General features: G+C 39.8%; 1 protein-coding gene across 2 annotated transcripts in view; it reads right to left on the bottom strand.

Moving 5' to 3' along the window:
* The window catches only part of si:dkey-237h12.3 (teneurin-3), a 130,197-nt gene that overhangs the window by 15,967 nt on the left and 94,074 nt on the right, over positions 1-20,156 (bottom strand). Inside the window, exons 15-20 of one of the 2 annotated variants that reach the window (XM_026358623.1) lie at positions 17,171-17,290; positions 15,068-15,329; positions 12,912-13,179; positions 11,736-11,879; positions 3,763-4,012; positions 2,187-2,207 (exon numbers count right to left, since the gene is read on the bottom strand). In XM_026358623.1, coding sequence (XP_026214408.1) covers positions 2,187-2,207; positions 3,763-4,012; positions 11,736-11,879; positions 12,912-13,179; positions 15,068-15,329; positions 17,171-17,290 — 1,065 coding nt within the window. The remainder of the gene's footprint in view (positions 1-2,186; positions 2,208-3,762; positions 4,013-11,735; positions 11,880-12,911; positions 13,180-15,067; positions 15,330-17,170; positions 17,291-20,156) is intronic. The other variant, XM_026358624.1, reaches the window with a different exon arrangement.

Below are 20,156 nucleotides of genomic sequence, written 5' to 3' on the forward strand. Positions count from 1 at the left end.
GTTTACAAAGCAGAAACGACAACTTGTGTGTCAGATCATTTCATTTGTTATCATTCCCCTGTGGGGAGAAGCCTTTAGGAAATTACAGAAATGACTCGCTTATGTTAACAAAGTGCATCGACTAATGGCACTGCATCTGATTCTGCTTATTTGCATTTTTTTACTGTCTCATAATGAATCTAACCCTTTTTGAATCAGAGAGCAAATGTGTCTAGGATTAGAAATCAAAGGATTTCACAATACACGATTGACAGATACTTAGATTTGAAGAAAGCCAATTAAATTATAATTTTCTGTGATAGTTGCTTTAAAAAAAATCAAAATAGTGACAAACTACTGAATTAACCTTTTCTATTTACAAGACTTGATGCATAGCAGGTGCTTAAGTGTCATTAAGTGTCATTAAAGAGCTAAAACAGAAGCAGTTAAGATGACAAATAGCTTGCTTTACAGTACAGTCATAAACATGGCTTCTCTGGTTGTACTCAAGCTTAATGGTACCTCAGTCAATATGGGTTGGCTTTGGAAGTGGGATAATGTGACAGCAAAATAAATGTGGCAATGAAACATGTTTATAAAATGATGAAGATGGAGTCATAAAACTTGACAGCTATTATGAGTCAAAGTAAATGCTCCAAATAGGTAGCTGCTGTCAAGTTCCTAACTATTCAGCAAGACATACATTAGTAACCCTTTCTTTTACAGTCAACCTGCAAGGGGTGGACACAATAAATGAAATGCCTGTATAACATTATGCAGTTTTATAAAAGAGTCCTACTGAAAGTAATACCTTTGTGAGGCTTCTGATGTCCAGACAGATGCCAGACTGTAAGTTTCATGGAAAGTTTTATGGCTCTGTTATGTGGTCATGTTGTGGACATTTTACTTACTACTTTACTACACATGCTAGTCTTCTGATTCGACTATGAACATGTCCTGGTTTCTGCCTCTCCAACTAAATTCAGCAGCCATCACATGAATCAGCACAAGCTTTCACGTCAACATGCACACCCTCCTCTGTCTTCCTGTAGTAGCTCACATTAGGTTCTTGTTACTAACACACAGCCCAGATTATTTCCTACATACACTGAGGAAAAGTTCATTTTAGCTCCTGTTTCCTACATCAGTATAGTAGTACTCTAGTTGCTTTTCCGTGCTTTAGACCAAATAATGTTCTGTTGTTGCCTTTAAGGTCTACAACATTGAGGGTTCACACATAAACTGAAAGTAAAAATCAGTCACATAAAGTGACCTGACAGTGACTGTGGTCCTGTAGCCTACATCATCAGAGCGATGGAGGGAAATCAAAACATAGTTTATTCTGGTGACAGATAACAGATGTCCTACTGCACCTCGCTGCACTGGGCAGCTTTATTTATCATCTCTTGTGGTCATGTAGAGATTACAAAGCTTACAGACAAATCAGATACAGGTATTGATCAAAATTATACTGCACCTGCAGCTACAATTAGGTGAAGTGGGAGACAATGAAAGCTGCAGTAAAACATGAAAGAGGAAGCTGCTGCTGCATTCAGCAGACAAATCTGGCAAATTAGTGGAGATTTGAAATTTATACAGCAGTCACATATCCTTATCACATAATCATGTAGTCACACCAGAGACATTACCTTGACAGGGAGTTTAATATAGCTATTTCACTTTACTCTGTGTTGCACCTCTGGCACTTTTGGCCAAGTTAATCACTGGGATCCCACTCTGTTGCCATCAGTCTGTATTTTCAAACGATTCAATAAATGATGCTGTGTCTTAATGATGAATACAGAACAGTTGTATAAGCCCCTGCAGATAAAAACATCTGCCCACAACATAGCTGAAAATGTAATTATGAGCTTCACAGTGGTAATGTTTATTGCAGCAATGTTGCATTGGCAGGCATTAAACTATATATGTAGATGTGGATGGTATATATTATGTTAACATTCTTTTCTCTTTGTTGAAAGCTTCCAGTGTTTGTTGTAACCATGAAGTCACGTTGCACTAATTCAGACCGTATACTTCTTCTTGTTTAGATGTAATCAAGCTCTAATTGGTTTCTTATAATTACACATGCAATCACTGGTGCTAAAGGCGACTGTAAAAGAAAGAGAGTTACTCATAAAGAGAATGATAAAGACGATGATGTAAAGATAATACTAGAACGTCATGCACTAAGATAATACACCTACCTGTGTCTAAAGTCTTTATTTCTATGACAGGGAACAGAGGGAGCAGGAAAAGAGGAAGAAGAATCAACACAATGAAATTGGTAAATATTGAAGGGATACTTTTACATTTATAACTTATGTTATTTGCCCAATCACCATTCCTCCCAGTTGTGGAAGGAACGATCCAAAGTTTGGACTTGTTATTCCTCATTAAAACCATAAGACATGAGCATAAGAGAGTGCTGAGAGGACTCTAAATTTAGCCCAACCCCCCCCTCCATTTGTGTTTGGTGATGAAAAACAAACAGCTCAAAGTCAGAAAGTGAAAGTATCCCTCTCAAGAATCAACACAGCCATTAGCGTAAGTCGCAGGCAATGACAGTTCATTTGGCAGAAAGTGGAGAGGTGGGACTGTGGCCGAGAGATACAACCCACAGAGAGGAAAACATGTACTCCTATCTCCATGCAGCTCCATCCTCCATTACCACTGTTTTTCTCAATTTGACCACTACTATTGAAATATTGATTCTGCCACTTGTTACATTGGCCACTCTAACCAGAATCTAAATACAGACTTTACACTAACAGCAGTTGAAAGAGGTTAAGGAAATCCCATATGGAGTATTTGGATTCTTACAGCAAGCATGCATCATGCATACCAAAACCTGAAATCACTTTGTTCTTTAAAATGTTTGAAGGAAACTAACATCAAATTCAAAATAAGTACATATTCTGCAGGCAATGAAGATATAATATATTGGAGTATCTAAAGAAACTTGTTTTCATCTGCAGTGGTGTAAATCTGCACGGCAAGTGACACCTACTGTGAACTAAATTTCTCTTTGGGGTGTCTTTTATGTCAGACTATATTTAATTTGACAAACACAAGTGTTCATACTATAGTAGAGGTTTGTTATTCTCTCGTTGTAAACAGAGTAAAATAGTTGCTGGGAGACACAAATCATTTCTTATAACTCTGTTTATCTAGGAAAGTGTTGCTGAGCGTGCATGCTGCCTTACAGCACACCGCTTCCCATCCATACTACTACGCATGATGGCTGTCCTGTAGTGGCTGATTACAGCACACGTAGGATTTATTTCAATCATTTCCCCTTTTAGATTTTTGCTGAACCTCAGCTCTTATAATTTTAACACTTACTAACCAACCTTCAAACCACTTTATATAAAACTACCCACCAACTGTTCGGTGATTTACATCCTTTGACGTCACTTTTCATATGTTTGTCATGTATGTGGCTAAAGTAAGATGGTGGCGCAATGTACATGTAATCAACATCTGCCACTTCGAAATAAGCCAAATGGCTGAATCAGAGTCATTGCTGAGCGAAGCCAACTTGGCATGAGGGTGTAAATCATCCCAATTACACGCTGAAGACAGGATGTCTATCCTAATTATAGAGATGGATAGAGAAAAGATTTCAAATTTCTATGGGTAGGGGAAAGATGTATGTGAGTGAAAGTCTGTCCACTATTCCTTTTAGTCATCTCTTTACCAAGGACTAAATGTAGAAATATAAGGTGTGCTTAGATTTTTTTTTTTTTTAATTAAGGCCTACAAAGAAGACCTTGATCTTACCTGAGCTCCATTATACTTGTCACATTGCCAGATGGGTAGATGCGGCGGATGTAATTGAAATCTCCGACATACAAACTTCCATCGGTGCCCCATGCCAGAGCCACTGGTGCCAACAGCTTGTTGCCTTGGGCCTGTCCATTACAGCTGGGGCACGAGATGCTTCTGCGACGCCCATTCCCCATGACAGTAGAGATCACAGGGGGCTGGAGAGAGATGAACTGGTTCTCCCCACTGCCTTTGTAAAGAATGCCTGGAAAACAAAGCAGCAGTTATTTACAGTAGACTAAGGATGACTGGTGTCTGTCACTGGTACCAGATAACTGGGCTTATTATTTATCCTTTATTTAAGTAGGAGACAGGGCCACCTGACACACACACTAACAAATCTAAAAATGACAGCGTGGCTGTTTTTACCAGTCCAACTCCCCTGTCTCCAGCTGTAAACGTAACATACAGACAACCTTCTCTTCTAACTCTGTGCAAAAAGCAATTAAATATTATTTTTTCTTTTAAAGCATTCCTTGAAAGCACAAAAAGGCACAGATGAAAACAACACCCTTGCCTATTTAGATTAATTATTAGCTATACTGCAACTACAAAAACACCTAATTTAGCTGATGAATCCTCACATAAAATGTGCTTAATAACTAATTGCTATAAAATAACCAAAGAATGTTTGGTTTATGTAGCTTAAAGTTCAAGGATATTTATTTTATTAACTCACTGCAGTTGTTTATATCTAAAGTGCACAGAAGCTGACTGTTTATTGCAGTTTAAATGCCATTTCAAAGTGTGGAAAGCAGAGGTAAAATAAAGGACACTAACGAGACAATACTGTATCATTGGTTATTATACAAATGAAGGTTGTTAACTTGTGCTCTGTTGACGTCTATTCAAATTCTATTTGTCCATCAGTCAGTTGTGAAAGGTTTTATTTAATTATTATATATTTTTTTTGACCTTTGAGTCATCATTGATGTTTTTTTCTTACAAAATTAATGAAATTCTGGTTTGTGAGTTTTGTGTTCTTTTCAGAAAAAGATCAGGCAATGATCAGATTTAATGGAGCAGTGAGTAGTCGGCAGCACAATCAACTGCTTGAACATCTATTAAAACAATAGAATCACATAATTCAGTCCTGTGCATTATAATAAAACCATGTCAATAGGTTCTTGGAAACACTCCACAAAGCTGAAGCATACTTTATATAAAATAATATCAATTTTATTTAACAGGGAGCCTATTTTCCCCGAGTCACAGAGAGGTGGTAAACAAACACGGTGAAGTGTACCACCCTCTAATAATGGTGCGTAGATTTCACTGACGACTCAGTAAATTTGGTGAGTCACTACAGATGAATATTTTAACAAGAGGCAGATATAACTGGCTTTTTACGGGGTTACTGATGTAGTGGGACTCTCTTCAAAGGGGAAAAAAAACACACATCAAAGAGAAGAAGTACATGCTGGAAGTACTTAATTATCCACATCAGGCAACTTGTTGGAATTCACACTGCCTCGGTCCTAATTAGTGAATCTATGACACCACTGAATGGCCATACGATGTTGTTCACCCGCAGCAGCGTCCCGTAAGCCATCGTAACCCTCGATGTATGTGAAATCGTGCGTGTGTCTGTGCTGCTTGTCCCATCTCTGATTAGTTCCTTTCATTGATTTAATTGATTGAAGGGCAAATTCAAATGAAGGCACGGTCTGGTGAGACTCTTGACAGGACAATCTGACCAATCCGTCTTTTGTATCCGAGAGTATTATACATGAGCCTCTAACAAAGACAAATAGGTCTGGGGGACTGCTTTATGCGTGACGCCATCAAACGTGCGACCTTGGGACTTTAATTGAACTGTGATCCATGTGTCTGTTCGCTGAATGAAACACACAGTGTGATGAAAACACTCACGGAGCTGAAAGGTTGACGCAGCACCCAGAAACACAGTTACAAATTAGCTAAGTAATGTGAACAGAATGTGAATGGCTGTGTAATAGCTCTTTAGCATTCACTCAGGAATGACGCGCAGGAAATGCATCAGCTGCAGCAGTCTAGCAGTTTGGCTGATGTCTAGCTTTAAAAGAAACAAAAACTGAATCGACACCTAATGATAGGGTCATTTTGGCAAGCTGCTGTGGCTCTCTCTATTTACACATCCACCACAGTTTACTGTGCACACACACACACCACCTTACTGTAGGCTATTAGACAATGCAATGGATTAAACACACAAATCCATCTTCAGCTGCCACCGCGATCAGCCCACATGGATAATGTGCTCTCACTTTGATTTTCTTACACATATACAACTTGTACCACTCTTACGGGCTTCAGCTTGGAGTGAGTGAGCAGATAAATGTTCAGTTTTCTTCCCTCAAGGACACTTGGTCATGACACATTACTGCTGATGATTGTAGCAAGAATCAAGCCTGTAACGTCTCAGCTGGAGAGCAGTACTGATGGGAATTTGGCTTCTGACTATCTAGTGCTCCAGGGTGAAAATGGTGCCTCAGTAACAGCATCAAAACTAAAATGACTGTGGATTCCTTAAACATGTATCTCTAAATATTTTATACTTTTTTTAACTCCACTCTGCTCGAAGTTTGCATATGATATATACCACAGCAAACAAAACTTTCTCAAAAACAAGATACAGCCACTGCTGTTATGTAAGACAAGCAGAAATATCATTTATACACTTTGGCAAAGTTCTGTTTTTCTGCACAGACTGAAACAAACTAGTTCTTCCACAACAGATTTTGCAGAGGAGACTTCAAGTCAAAGTATGGCAGCTGAATGGATCAACCATTAGGCATGTGTCTGCTCATTGATCAGTAAATGAATGTGTGGAGGCGTGTTTGAATTTTGGATAGGAGTCGGTGAAATAAAAATCCGTTTCTCTTGGCACAGAGAGAAAAGACTTTTTAGAAAGTGAGAATCTGCTCCCTCTCGTTCTCTTAAGATCACTATCATACTGCTCCATCTAACAATCACACAGCTCATAATGTAATATAACTGTATGTCACGCAGCATTTACTACAATATCAAATGCTCAGACTCTGAAAGCAGAGTGGAATTTGCCAAATAATAACTGAACGATATTGAAAACAATCCAAGCTATGTATTAAAAAATAAATGATAGTCAATGTGACTATAGAAACGATGGAGCAAACTGAAGGTCGTTTTCTATCAAACCAAATAAAGTGGAAAATAGAAAACTAGAAGAAGAGTCAATGTAGAAATATCTGAGCATGGAGTGAAAATTGCTGTTGCTCTCTTATATCCCCATGCCCTGCCTACCTCCTGTATATGGAAGTGATAATTTGTCATTACACTGTCCCAGTCTACAAAGCCACCTTTCCACCTTCTCTGAATACACGTATTCACTCATTGATGACCGTTTGTTGAATTGATTCCTTTCTTAGAATCATGACAGAAGGTAATAATTTCTTTGATAAAAGGCTAATTTGAGTCATGTAGTGAAAAAATGTTTTATAGCCGACATCACAGCTCCCGAGATGATTAATGGTACAAATTCAAGGCCGAGCCTCAACGCCTGATAAAAAAAAAAAAAAAAAAAAAAAACTAGAGCGCCCTGAGCAATGTCACCTTGGTGACACACAGAGAGAGCAGAGATTGGTAGGGGAGGAGCGGGAATGTGTCTTAATTGCACCCTGTCCTTTTTTGCTCTCCTTTGCACTGTGTCATTCTAAGATACCACCCAGGGTCTCACTGATCCACCGTGATAGAGGCTAAAAGTGGGCAGGTAACCACTCAATGCTTCAAATGCACTGTGTGCCTGAGCTGTACTGTGTGTGCACTGTGAGATACCGAGTTTCTGAACTCTGGCTGTGTCCAATAAGGATCGGCTATGTTACCCTAGATAGAGACAAGCGGCAGATGGAGAGGAAGGCATATCCACCTGTAACGAAGAAAGTAGAAGGACATGACTAGAGCACAGACACCGGCAATTTGACTTATCTAGTTTGACAGGCTCTGGAGTGGAGGCGCTGAGAGGAAGGCTACGTTTACTTGAGTCTTTTGCCACAAACGATGAGAGAAAAAGTCCTCAGATGTTCGAAGTGTTGCAAAAATGAAGGGGGATGTCTGGAGCTAAACTGCTGTGCAGCTGCAGAGGACCACTATTTGCTAACATGTTGGGTGAGGACATTAGTCAAGGTTTACAGCATTGAGGAATCAATATTGGAGCAGCAATGAAGGCAAACAGTGATATTTGGATTCATCTTCATGCTGACCGAGGATATCGAACTGCATTCCTTGCCCAAAAACCCACGTGGGCTATAAATCTCAAATGTCAGAAAGTGGCAGAACACAAGACTGAATAATTCATTTTGGATTGAGAAAATGCAAGAAGGATAAAACTAGGAGCCTCCTCACAACCTCGGTAATAAAAATGAATATGTGTGAGGGCAAAGACAAATAGGTGTGTGATACCTTGATGTGAACACTGTATAAACCAGCATTCCAGAGTCGCTAACAAAAACATTTCACGGTCTTACAGAGCTCTCTGTCTTTGGGATGAACTACTGTAATAGGATTTGTAGCATGAAACCCACTGGCCCATTGATTAAGCTCTTGTCAGACAGAAGCAAATGAAACAGAACAATGTAAGTTTGCTAAATTATTTTTGAATCTTAATTTGGGGCAGTGCTGTAATAGGACATAAATGAAAAGTGTGAAAACCCCGTGGGGAGACTGCAGCACTCACTGCATGAAGGGAAAAAAACAAGAACTTGACACCATCTGGTTGTTGTTGTATTTCTGTCATCACTGTTCCCTTGTACAAGTACAACCCTTCACATGATGATTTTCATGCACAGTAACATTGAATTTTCTGATAAATTCAGACACACGGCACAGCTCCATCTAATAAAGGACACAGCATACATTAGCATATCACACATGCTGCACATATCTGTTGATCACAAATGCATCTCACAACAACACGAACTCCAACTGTGATGCTGCCACAGTGAAGGCTTTGGAGATGGGTGTGCTATACTTTGAGACAGGTGGGATGAAACGCAACACACCAGCAGCAGTGAAGCTAGAGGCATATTTCAGTGTTCTTTTGCACACTTCACAAACTTCATGTTCTAGATGGCTTGACAGATTGGGTTCGGCAATGGGCTCCATGTCTGTTCTTTTAATGTTTCACAAAGAATCAGGACAAGTGGCATCAAGGTTTGAACAAAGTAAAGGAAGAGTCGTTCTCTGAAACTGGTTCCCTGACATGTTTTCTACAGTGTATCCAACAAAAGACAGTTTGCGCATTATGTGAGCTGTGAGAAGACTGTTATACATGCAGAATTCATGGATGATATTACTGTGCAAACCCACTGAGTATTGTGGGATGAATAGTGTTGCCCATGCCAATTGTGGGTGTGTATGCGAGATGCTATAACAGACTATATTCAGGAAGTAGGCAGAATCGACTTCTAGTTACACAAACATCCTTCCTTAAAAACAAACCTCTTCGGAGGTTATGCAGATAACCTCTGAGGTTTATTTAAACCTCGACGGACGCAGCTAAAAAGACACAGTGGCTAAAGCTACGTTTATGCAGGCGGTTGCAGAAGATATGTTGGGAGTCTCCACGGATCTTATGAACCTCCTCACACCACATGCAGAAGTACAGTACAAAAATCTAGATCAGCAGCAGAGGCTGCTTAAGGTTTCTGTGTTTTACTGCAAGTAGAGATTGAGGAAATAAATTAGATGTAGCAATTCAAAAATACAATAGCAGCACCGGGAATACGTATAAAAGAGGTAGTCTCTTTTCATGCACAATTAGCTGCACAAACACTTTTAACAGTGTGCTGTTTAACCAGTGAACCTCATTAAGATCATCTAACTGCTAGTGGTGCCCTTTAAAGTACTACATTCACACGCAGTGTGGTGATAAATTCATACCATGTTGTACAGTTATAATAGTGTGTGTTATTTAGAAACCAAGCCTTTGCAAAACATTAAGCACTCAGTGCGCAAGTGACAGAAAATAGATTACATTTTATTTTAAAGTTATTAATCTATTTCGCAGAATCGAAATGTATCCGTGATGCATTAATTACTGGCAGAAGGTTTTACTATGAAACAGTTCAGCTCCTGATAGCCAACCTGTTGCCTGATAAAAGCTGGCCTACATCTAAATTTGTACGTTTTTGTTGCTTTTATCTCGGCTCCAGCAAATCACCACAGAAGGGGGTGAATCAGAAACGCACAATACTCCTACCTGATAGGTGAGTGTTGTGACTCCTGAGTGAGTCCATGTGGGTGTACAGTACAACTCTGAAGAGGGGAAAACTAATGCAGAGGCAATGCTAGATAATGTTCTGTTGAGGGGTTAATACTGATATCATTACATATCAGGTCACATTTTCTTGTCCTGCTGATCATATAAAGGAATATTTTTATGTTATAATAGAAGAAACAGAAACACAGGGAGGAAATTGGATCAATTTAAAATCTACACTAAAATGAAAATATATCCACAAAGTGATGGAGTTATCCTTTTCTCAACACAATGACCTTTGACCTTTTTTATTTTTACCTGGCTTATGGCTTAAAAATTGGGAACTCATTCACAGCACACTACTACAGGGCAATTCATTCTGAATATTAAACCTATTTCCTGATGCCAAACTTACTTACACATTACAAACACATCCGCGTGAATGTTATATAACTGTCTAGGAACGTAGAAATGAAAAAGCTTCGACTGAAAACAACTGATGCACATCATTTGTACTGCTTCACATTTTCTCCCAGTGATAAAATATAAAGTTGAATCAGAGGAAAAATCAATCATAACCAAGCCCAGGTCTTCGGCAGTGATGCTATCTCTGAAGGGAACATCAAAGAAGGTCCCCAGACTCTGTGGCTCAAAGACACAAATTATTACTCCAGGTATAATTACCAGGCTCTCAGATGTATTTGTTGTTCATGTAAGCTCTAATAACAGTATTCTGTTAGTTGCTAGGGAAACAGAAGCAATACTATTTTTATCTCTCACTATACTACTCCAATGTTTGATTTGTATGCGTCTGACCGTCCATTTGTGTCTTTGCAAATGCAAGTAAGCAGTAGAGTTCAACCACTAGATGGGTCAATTGCATTTTAAGAACTGACCACCAAACAAACCTAAATATCCTGTCACAAACTCCAATCTTGCAGCGTGAGACTAAGGATTCTGCTGAAGGCCATGACTGTAACCTCGACTATTTTCAAGATGAAAGGGAGACAAATTGTGTTGGACAACTGGAACAACAATTTGTGAGCCGGAGTGGGTTTAATGTCAAAACAGCAGCCTGGCAAACAGACAATGCAAACTACCCTGAGGCCTACTTCTTATAATTGCAGTCATATTACTGCCTGCACATTTGTAACATAACACTGAATTCTCCAGATTACAGCGTCTGACCCCCTGGTACTGTAACCTAGCAGTGACTAAGCGCTGTGTATATAAATGTGATAGTTACATTATGTATGTCTGAGTTTCTCACATCTCTGCACCAGCACGACAAAGACAAACTCATGTCCATTTATTGTACTTGGCAATTAAAGCGATTCTGATTGATGACGGAGCAAGAAATTAATTTAGTTTATTAAATTAATGCGACATGACGCCTGTTCATCAAAAGCGTAAACCTCCACGAGCAGCCAAAAAGCCGTTGTCTTCCTAAAATAGCTGAGTAGTGCGGATTCGTGCCGAGTCCTGCACCCTGGTGATTTACTCACTGATTTATTCTGCCATTACCGTGAAGGATCGGCCCTTCAAAACTCTTCTATTATCTGCACATGGGATGACGAACCATATTTCATTTTGATTCAAGTATTTATTGCGGTGATTCAGGGTAAAGACCACCTGCCTGTAACCCTAAGAAGCCACATCTCTCTGCCCCCCCCACACACACACATATGCATCAGTATGTAGGATCAGTTCTTACCGTTCTGAATGTCCAAAATGTGGTGTTTGTCTAACATCCACCCTCCCATGTTGGAGGCATCCAGTTCATAGCCTTGTAACACCGCTGTCCTCTTCTCCCAAAGCACCACATCAAGGCAGGACTCATATTCATATCCCACCGACACTGTAAATAAGGAAAGCAGATACCTGTGGTAAGCAAGGTTGCAACCACCTTACCTGCCACTTACGGCAGCAACGAGACCTGTAGTCTATAAGACATTCAGCCCACGTTGTTGCTGCTTTCTGTATTTGCCGTTTCTGCTTTCTCTTTGACTATGTAATTTTCTCCAGCTGGGATGATTTGAGACCTGTGGGGTTTCTGTCGCTCACCTGCACAGTTTGTATTTTATGTGCTCTCTTCTCATTTGTCACTTTTATCTGGCGTAAATGCAAATAAACAATGACACAAAACTGTGTCTAAAGTGGCAAGAATTACTGAAACAAAAGCTGAGATGAAGCACTTTACAGTAAATATTGTAAAAACTACCTAAGCCATGTGTGAATCCTGTTAATAGTTTGTTCTGTGAGGTTTTTTTTATGCAATATGCAAAAAGTTTTTTCATCCTTCATGAGAAAAAGCTTTTGTCATGAAGAGTATTAAAGTATTACTGCATGCAGTTCTGTAAATGGGACAGTATAAGAATACAGTAAGAGCAGCTAAATGCAACATCATTCTTAAAATGACACAGTTTATTTAAAACTAAATCTAAATAGAATCACAGTTACCTCAGATATTCTGTGATATATAATCCAGTCAAAAGGCCCTCCTATTATTTGTCATTTTTATTCTGACTATTGACTCTGTTGTTGTTGTTTTTTTCAAGCCACTGCCTCATAGGCAATATTTTAGCCAGTGCAGCGCTGCTGAAATATCATACATGCATAAAAAAAAGAACTCAGCAAAAGAGCAGTGGCCTTCAAAAATGCAGCACTGGGGGATTTCAGGCTTTTACACCACCTGCTAAAGCTTTATTGCACATGGTAACTAAATCAGTCCCTGGCTAAATAATCCTTCATTTAAAAAATAAATAAATAAATAAAAATCAATCTTCTAAAGTTCAACCAGGGTTCATTGCTTGGAGGTAGTGCGGGTATCTGACAGTGAACCTGTACTTATACAACATCTTCAGTCAGCAGCTTCACAGCGGGAACTCACCCACTGCCTCTGCCAGGCCGAAGACCTTCTGATTGTAGGCGTCTGTTTTATCCCAGATGAAGGTGTAGGAGAGGTCGGGGAAGGCAGGGAAAGACTTTTGGAACTGACGGCCCATGACGGCCACCATCAGGTGGACCTTCATCAGCCCAAAGGGGAGACGATCCTGGGTCAGGAGCACCTTGAGGATGGGCTTGTAGCCAGCTGCCCTGGAGCTCAGGTAGACCAGGTTGAGGTCACTGCCTGGTATGGCCACTTGCTCATGAAGGACCTATGATTTTAATTAGCAGTCAGACTGGCGCTAAATACACAGTGTGGAGTATAGACTTAAATAACAGGAGCAACAAGAGTCTGCAAGGATGTAATTACTAATTATACTATATAATACTACATACATGCAATATATATTGTTACAGGTCTATTATACTTTTTATTCACATTCCTGGTTACTATTCAGATGAATACAAACATCATAAATACGGTCGTGTATATGACAAGTCTGTTATATACAAAAGCTTTCCTTCGCTGTAGCACAGTCAGACATTATGAATTTGTGTTGAGCTGCCAACATATTAAAAATAAGTTCTGACTTGTACCAAATCAGGCTACATTAGTCCATATGCAAATTGAAGCTCCACAGGCAATAAATGAATTCTTCATTATTTGAGCCTGAGAAAAATGCTTGAACATCATAACTCTAATAGCTTACAAGTCTTGCTCTTTCTCTCGAGACTGCCACTAGACTCATGCTGAAGCATGTCCAAGCAATTTGGGCTTTTTCCTCTAAAATTTAACACAGATCTACTCTGTCCTTCCAAAAAAAGTCACCACCTGGATTTAACTAAGCAAATAGGTAAGAGCCTCTTACTGTAAAATTACTGCGTGGCTGATTATGTTTCAGCTGGCAACAAGTTATTTAACCCTAACTGATGCAGTGACTATCTTCTCATTTCTTAAACAACCATATCTAAAGGCACATCCTGTGGTCGTGGAAAAGATGTTTATCTGTTCTGAAGGGTCAAATTATTGGTATGAATCACGCAAAGAAAGCATCTAAGGAGATTGATGAAACTACTAAAACTGGGTTAAGAACTGTCCAACACATCATTAAAAAGTGGAAGGAGGGTTGAGAACGTTTAGTGAAATCAAATTGAAGAAAAACAACAGTAGGATTCACGGCTGTGTTTAATAGTAAAAGTAAGAGCATTTCTACACGCACAATGTGAAGGGAACTCAAGGGATTGGGACTAAAAATCTGTGAAGCCTTAAGAAAATCATTTGTCAGTGAGGCTTATTAGAAAAAAGGCTTCACTTTGCTGGGGAGCAATTGAAGAAGATCATGTAACTTCTGATGAGTCCAGATTTACCTTGTTCCAGATTGATGGGAGTATCAGGGTAAGCACCCATCATGCCTAGTGCCTACCGTACAAGCTTGTGGGGGCAGTGCTATGATCTGGGGTTGCTGCAGTTGGTCATGTTAAGGTTCAGCAATTTTATGTGCCCAAAGAATGGGGTCATCTGAATATACTGAATTAATCCTATTAAGAATCTCTGGGATGTACTGGAGACTTTGCGCAGCCGTCCGACTGCAATGTGAAGCTAATGGAAACAATGCCACAGTGAATGTGTGCTATAATCAGAGCTACAGGCGGTCCAACGAAATATTAGAGTGTGTGACTTTTTTTTTTTTTTTTTTGACCAGCAGTGTATTTTTTTCTAATCTGTTTAAACAGCAAAAGCTGTAGCATCACAATTTGCACTGCAGGATTTTCAACTCTGATTTGGGCCAGTTGGATACAAACCAAATCCTGAGGCATGTAACCTCCATGTGATGTGCCCTCAGAATTTATCAGTGTTGCTGTGAGACAATTTATGGCTTAGTATTTGGGGAGACGCCTGAATTCAATCAAAGCTCAAAGGCAAACTGAAAGACAAATCTGTCTGTGTTTGAAATAAGCAAGAGAAGCCATGGTAAAAGGAAGATAACAGCATTACCATTATCACTTGTGTATTGTGTATCAAGCTTGTAAAATTGGGATCAAACATTGGTCAAATAAATCAAGTCAGTAAAAATATCAGATAGGAGAATCAATTTGGAAATGACCATGAAAACCTTGTAATTTGATGCCCTCGTGTCACCTCTGTGACAGCAGTCTCACCTGGGTTTCGGGGATGATGGGACTGTCCTCTGGGGAGGTCTTGTATAGAGTGGAGAGAGGCGTGGCCACAATGAGGGGGTTGGGCCTGGTCAGGCCAGTCAGATAACAGCTGGGGATGTCGTTTTCTTCCCGCTTCATCACCACTGTGTCCATAACATGGAAAACATTCCAAGGCAGCCACACTGTGCGGTGAAGTGTGGGGAATGGGGCACGCTCGTAGCACAGCGTCAAAGAAGCTCCACCATTGGCCAAAAGGTCAAACCTTAAAACATTGGAATGAAATAGACAAATGGCAATCACACAGTGTAAATTAGCTATAAATATAATCCATTCAGAGGTGTCTGCCGACTCTTGACTCTGTTACAGTTGTGTCCTTTATAAAAGATTTGGCCATGGTTCATGTTGGTTATGATGACAACATAGGAACCGTATACTCAACTTAGTAAGAAACCAACTGAATTTTATTTGACGATAAACGTGGGCTCACCCGATTTGCTGTTTGAAAAATCTCTTTGTGCACAAATCTACAGAAATACAGCACAATCAGGAGGTTGGCACGTAAACTGTTAAGTGGGGTTCACTTGTAGGACTGTCTGAGTACTGTGTTTCCCACGGGACTTTTTTCACTTCATCTTTTTCTGAATTTCCTGATCTTGCCAATAAACTTACCATGTAAGATGCTATTATTACAAGAGGATGGCCAAAACTTACACTGTTATATTTCTGGAATTTCTAAGGCAGTGTAGTAAATATTTATTTCAGGACCAGCCTGATAATGTTTTCTCAATGGAAGAGAGGTCTTTTCCTTATCAAGTGTACAGCCTCCATATATTATCATTCACTGGATCTAATTTATTACTTTTGTTTAACCAGACGTGGTGTAAGACGATACTTCATGGTTGAATTTGGTTTGGAGTCTCGAGTCTTGGGAGTTTTCTCTGGTGAACTGGCTTTAATTAGTACAACATTACTCAGGGAAAAGTTAGTGGTTTGGAAATGAAGGGCAAGTCTTTGAAGTGCTGCTCTATATATTCGACGAGCTTCGCTACCCAGGGGGTAAAGCATCTGTGTGGTGACACTGCACGCACAAAGACACACATACACTCACTGATTTGAATGCTTATGCACGTCTCCCGTGCACGCACTCACACCCAGAATGACACACACATGCCAACAGCCAAGCTGTGCAGCTGACCTAGAACAGCTTCCTTCTCCAGCTCTCTCCACTTTGGGCAGTGGGGAGCTCACAGCTGCAAGAGGCCAAGCTTTGATGCTGTCCCCCCCTTTTTGAGCGGATCTGTTGGCTAACCAAGTGTGATTATCCCCGACCATTTATCACGCTTCTTGTCAGAAGAGTTACAGGGCGGAATATCTGAAGAAATCAGCTAATCCTCAACTATCTGGGGACCCAAGGATTGTGCTTCATAACAACAGCTGCACAATTCTCTGCCACTCATAAGCCTTTTATTCCACACTGGCAACACATAAACACAATCTCTGAGAGGTGAATTTGAATGTCGGCCTGCTTCACTATCTTAGATGAGCATCAGCAAAATAGAAAACTACCTTTAACCCACCTGAAGTGAACTCTTCCTGTAAAATATGTGACATGGGCTTGTCTTGTATGTATTTGCACCGCCGTTATTAAGAACTTGTCTATGGTAATAGCAGGAGAAGGTCAGACAGTAATCCCATGTTTTACTACACCACAGGCAGATTGATTCTATCCTTGCTGATTCAATGCATTTTAAACAGCTTGGTTCAAAATGGCCTCCACCACTGTGACATTTGCATGAGGAATTGTTCTAGGGCACAATATGCTGCTGTTTCGATTTGTTTTGAGCGCTTCCTGGATAACTGCCAGGACAACTCTCCTGCTGCCGGACAGCTTTTTCTACATTTTTCCATACTAGTCTGGGGACAGAAATGCATGCCATAAATAAATAATTGCAAGGGCAAGGGTTGAATCTAAAGGCCATGTTGTCTGCAAGAGAGCGTTATTCAGATAAGTAAATCAGTGTCGATGAATGCAGATGGATTGCTGTACTGTATGTTCCTGCATGCTGCACCAACTAATGCACATGTGCGCAGAGACTGCCTTACATGCCATCTTGCCGGGTGATGGTGTAGCCGTAATCTGGGTAGTGTAGAAAAGACACGTTGACTCCAATCAGTGGTGTCCCATCTCCTGTGAGGACTTGACCCCGGATGACTGATGCCAGGCTGTGTGGGCAAACAAACACAGAAAGGGTTGAGTAAACAAACAATGCCAGCCGGCGTCAACAAGCAGCTATGGCATCAGCTCTGTTAACAACTGTCATTCCTTTGCCAACAGCATAAACTGTGAGGTATGATTTACTGACCGATAGAAACACACACACTAGTGCTTATTATTCATGAAAACGCCACCTTACAGAGCACCTCTCAGTGCCTGTTTACTGCTTTTAAAAGCCCATAATTCAGTGGGATGTGGTTTCCAAGACATCAAGGACTGTTAAGATTTTGTAGCATCTTGCACATGTATTGCAGCATTTGTATTCCACCAGGACACACTAATGGATGCAATTTCTCTCGTGCTTAAGCCTTGTTTTTTATTAAAAGCATTATTAAAAAAAAGAAACAACACACAATGTCATAATGCTGAGGGCAACTCAGTTTGTGAGGCCAGCAAAGCAAACATAGGGCCTCGAGGCAAAAAGTGTAAAACACACAGCACATTAATCAGAAAGTCAAGTAAGTAAATATAGTAAAGAAAATAGTCAGCAATCAAATATCTGAGAAATATTTACTGTACTGTTATCACTCTAACCTCAGAATTTCCTCTAAATTATATTTTCAGTGTGACCCAAGTGTGATTATTTTTTGCAAGTACTTTTTCATCCAAAAAAGAGCTTTTTGTCAGTGTCATACCCGTGTCTTTGCTCGCTAGTGTGATAAATGTCTGTGGTAATACTTGTGATGAAAGATAATATATCAGCGAGAATTGTGTTGGAATGAGCTCTTCAACTTGGTTACAAATCTCCTCTTGATGTGAAAAGTTGCAAAGCTCAGCGGCTCATGTGTCAAGAAGCACTTTATAGGAATTCAAAACAACAAAATGCAATGCTGGAGGCAAACTGTCACAAAAGAAAATAAAAAGAGGAGTGGGGGGGTCTGGAAAAAAAAGACGCACAATGCTGCGACACAAAAGAATCGCCACAGCGGTGTGGAAAGGTGAAGTCATAAATAGTGGAGATGCAATTTGAATACAAAAAATACCAAATGCTCAGCAGTGAAGTCTAAATGTGAAGGTTTTTATTCGATTGAAGTCAAAAGAGGCAAAAAATAATAATAATAATAATGATAAGTCAAGAGTATTAACAAATACAATGTGCCTAAAATAATAACACAAAAAAACCCTGATCTTTTATGCATTCATTGAGAATAACCATAAAAACCTCACAGTGCTAGTGAAAAAAGTATGTGAAGGATAGGAATAAGGAATAATAACCTCCAAAAAGCTAATTGGAGTCAGGTGTTAGCATACCTGGAAGAAAATGATTTTAAGGGTGTGGACTAGAGCTACTTCCACTGACTAACACCACTCAGATTGAGTTTGTACCGCACAAGAAGAATATGCTTATGTGAGCCATGCTTTGCCAAAAGGAGCTTTTCAGAGGATCTATGATCAAGAATTGTTCATTTACATAAAGCTGGAATGGGTTATAAAGACTTTAGAAAAGAAATTCACCAGTCTACAGCAAACAATCTACAAAGACAGACACTTTACTGTGACTACTCTACTAAAAAGTGGGCGGCCATTCAAAATGAACTCAATAACACAACAAACACTCATTAATGAGTTAAATAACAACCCACAGTGACAGCCAAAGATCTGAAGGCATCATTGGAACTGGCTAACCGGACACCACAAAGGAAGCTGCTGCTTACTAAAAAGTACATTGCTGCACGTCTGAAGTTTGCCAAAGGGCACATTGACACCGCACAGCAGTATTGGGAAAATGTTTTGTGGACTGATGAAACTAAGATCGAACTATTTGGAAAGAACACACATAACTACATGTGGCGTAAATAGGTCACAGTATATCATCATGAAAACAGCATCCCAACTGTAAAGTATGGTGGGAGAAACATCATGATTGGGGCCTGCTTTGCTGCATCAGGGCCTGGTCAGCTTGCAGTGATGGGTAAAACGATAAATTCCATTTAAAAGAATGTTCAGCATAATGTGATTATGTCTGTACGTGTGGTACGTGAGGTTTTTATGGATGTTCTCAATAAATACATTTTAGGCACATTATATTTGTTAATACTCTTGACTTAGATGAAGATTGGATCATGTTTATGACAAATTAATGCAGGAAATCATGAAATTCAAAAGGTTCACATACTCTTTCTTGCCACTGTGTGTTTGTGTGTATATATACACACATATATACCCTTTCTTAAAAAAATGTAAGATAAGGTTTGTGAACAAAAATGCTCTTTCCCACCTGTATTTTAAGGTACATTCACACATGGTAGCTGCCTTACATAACCTCGCCACCTACTGTTGGCCAAAGAGCAGTGCCATGGGAACAGGTGGGTGGGGGGGTTAAATGCCTCTATGGTAGTTTGTAGTTGGTCTAGTATGGGAAAGCATTACTCATTCACTTTCCCCACCCAGATTTTCCCTGCTGGCAAATGGATTCACTTGTGGTCAAAACATTCTCCTCCTCTAGCATCCTCTCGACTGGTTTCACCTAAAAACTGTATTTTCTTTGTCATTTTTGCTTCATAAATCACAGACATGGAAGGTTCATTCATGATTAAAGCCTCAGGTATGCTCTGCGATTACTCAACACGACTGCATGCCCTTCAGGTAAAACTTGCCTGATGCTGCTTCGCCCTCGTACATTGTTAAGTGTGAAGTAATTTGTTAAGCCAGTCCTTTGTTTGAAGGTAAGAGGGGGAGACAATGCTATATTTCTCCATCAACATTTAATCATTCCCTACTTCTCAACCATAGACCAGAATTTTAAGCATTCCCTCTGTATTTGTCACTAGTGGGCAAAAGATGTCTCATTTTGCCACTTTATCTCCGGGTCAT

Source organism: Anabas testudineus, chromosome 10, assembly GCF_900324465.2.
Source record: "Anabas testudineus chromosome 10, fAnaTes1.2, whole genome shotgun sequence".
Taxonomy (NCBI): Eukaryota; Metazoa; Chordata; class Actinopteri; order Anabantiformes; family Anabantidae; genus Anabas; species Anabas testudineus.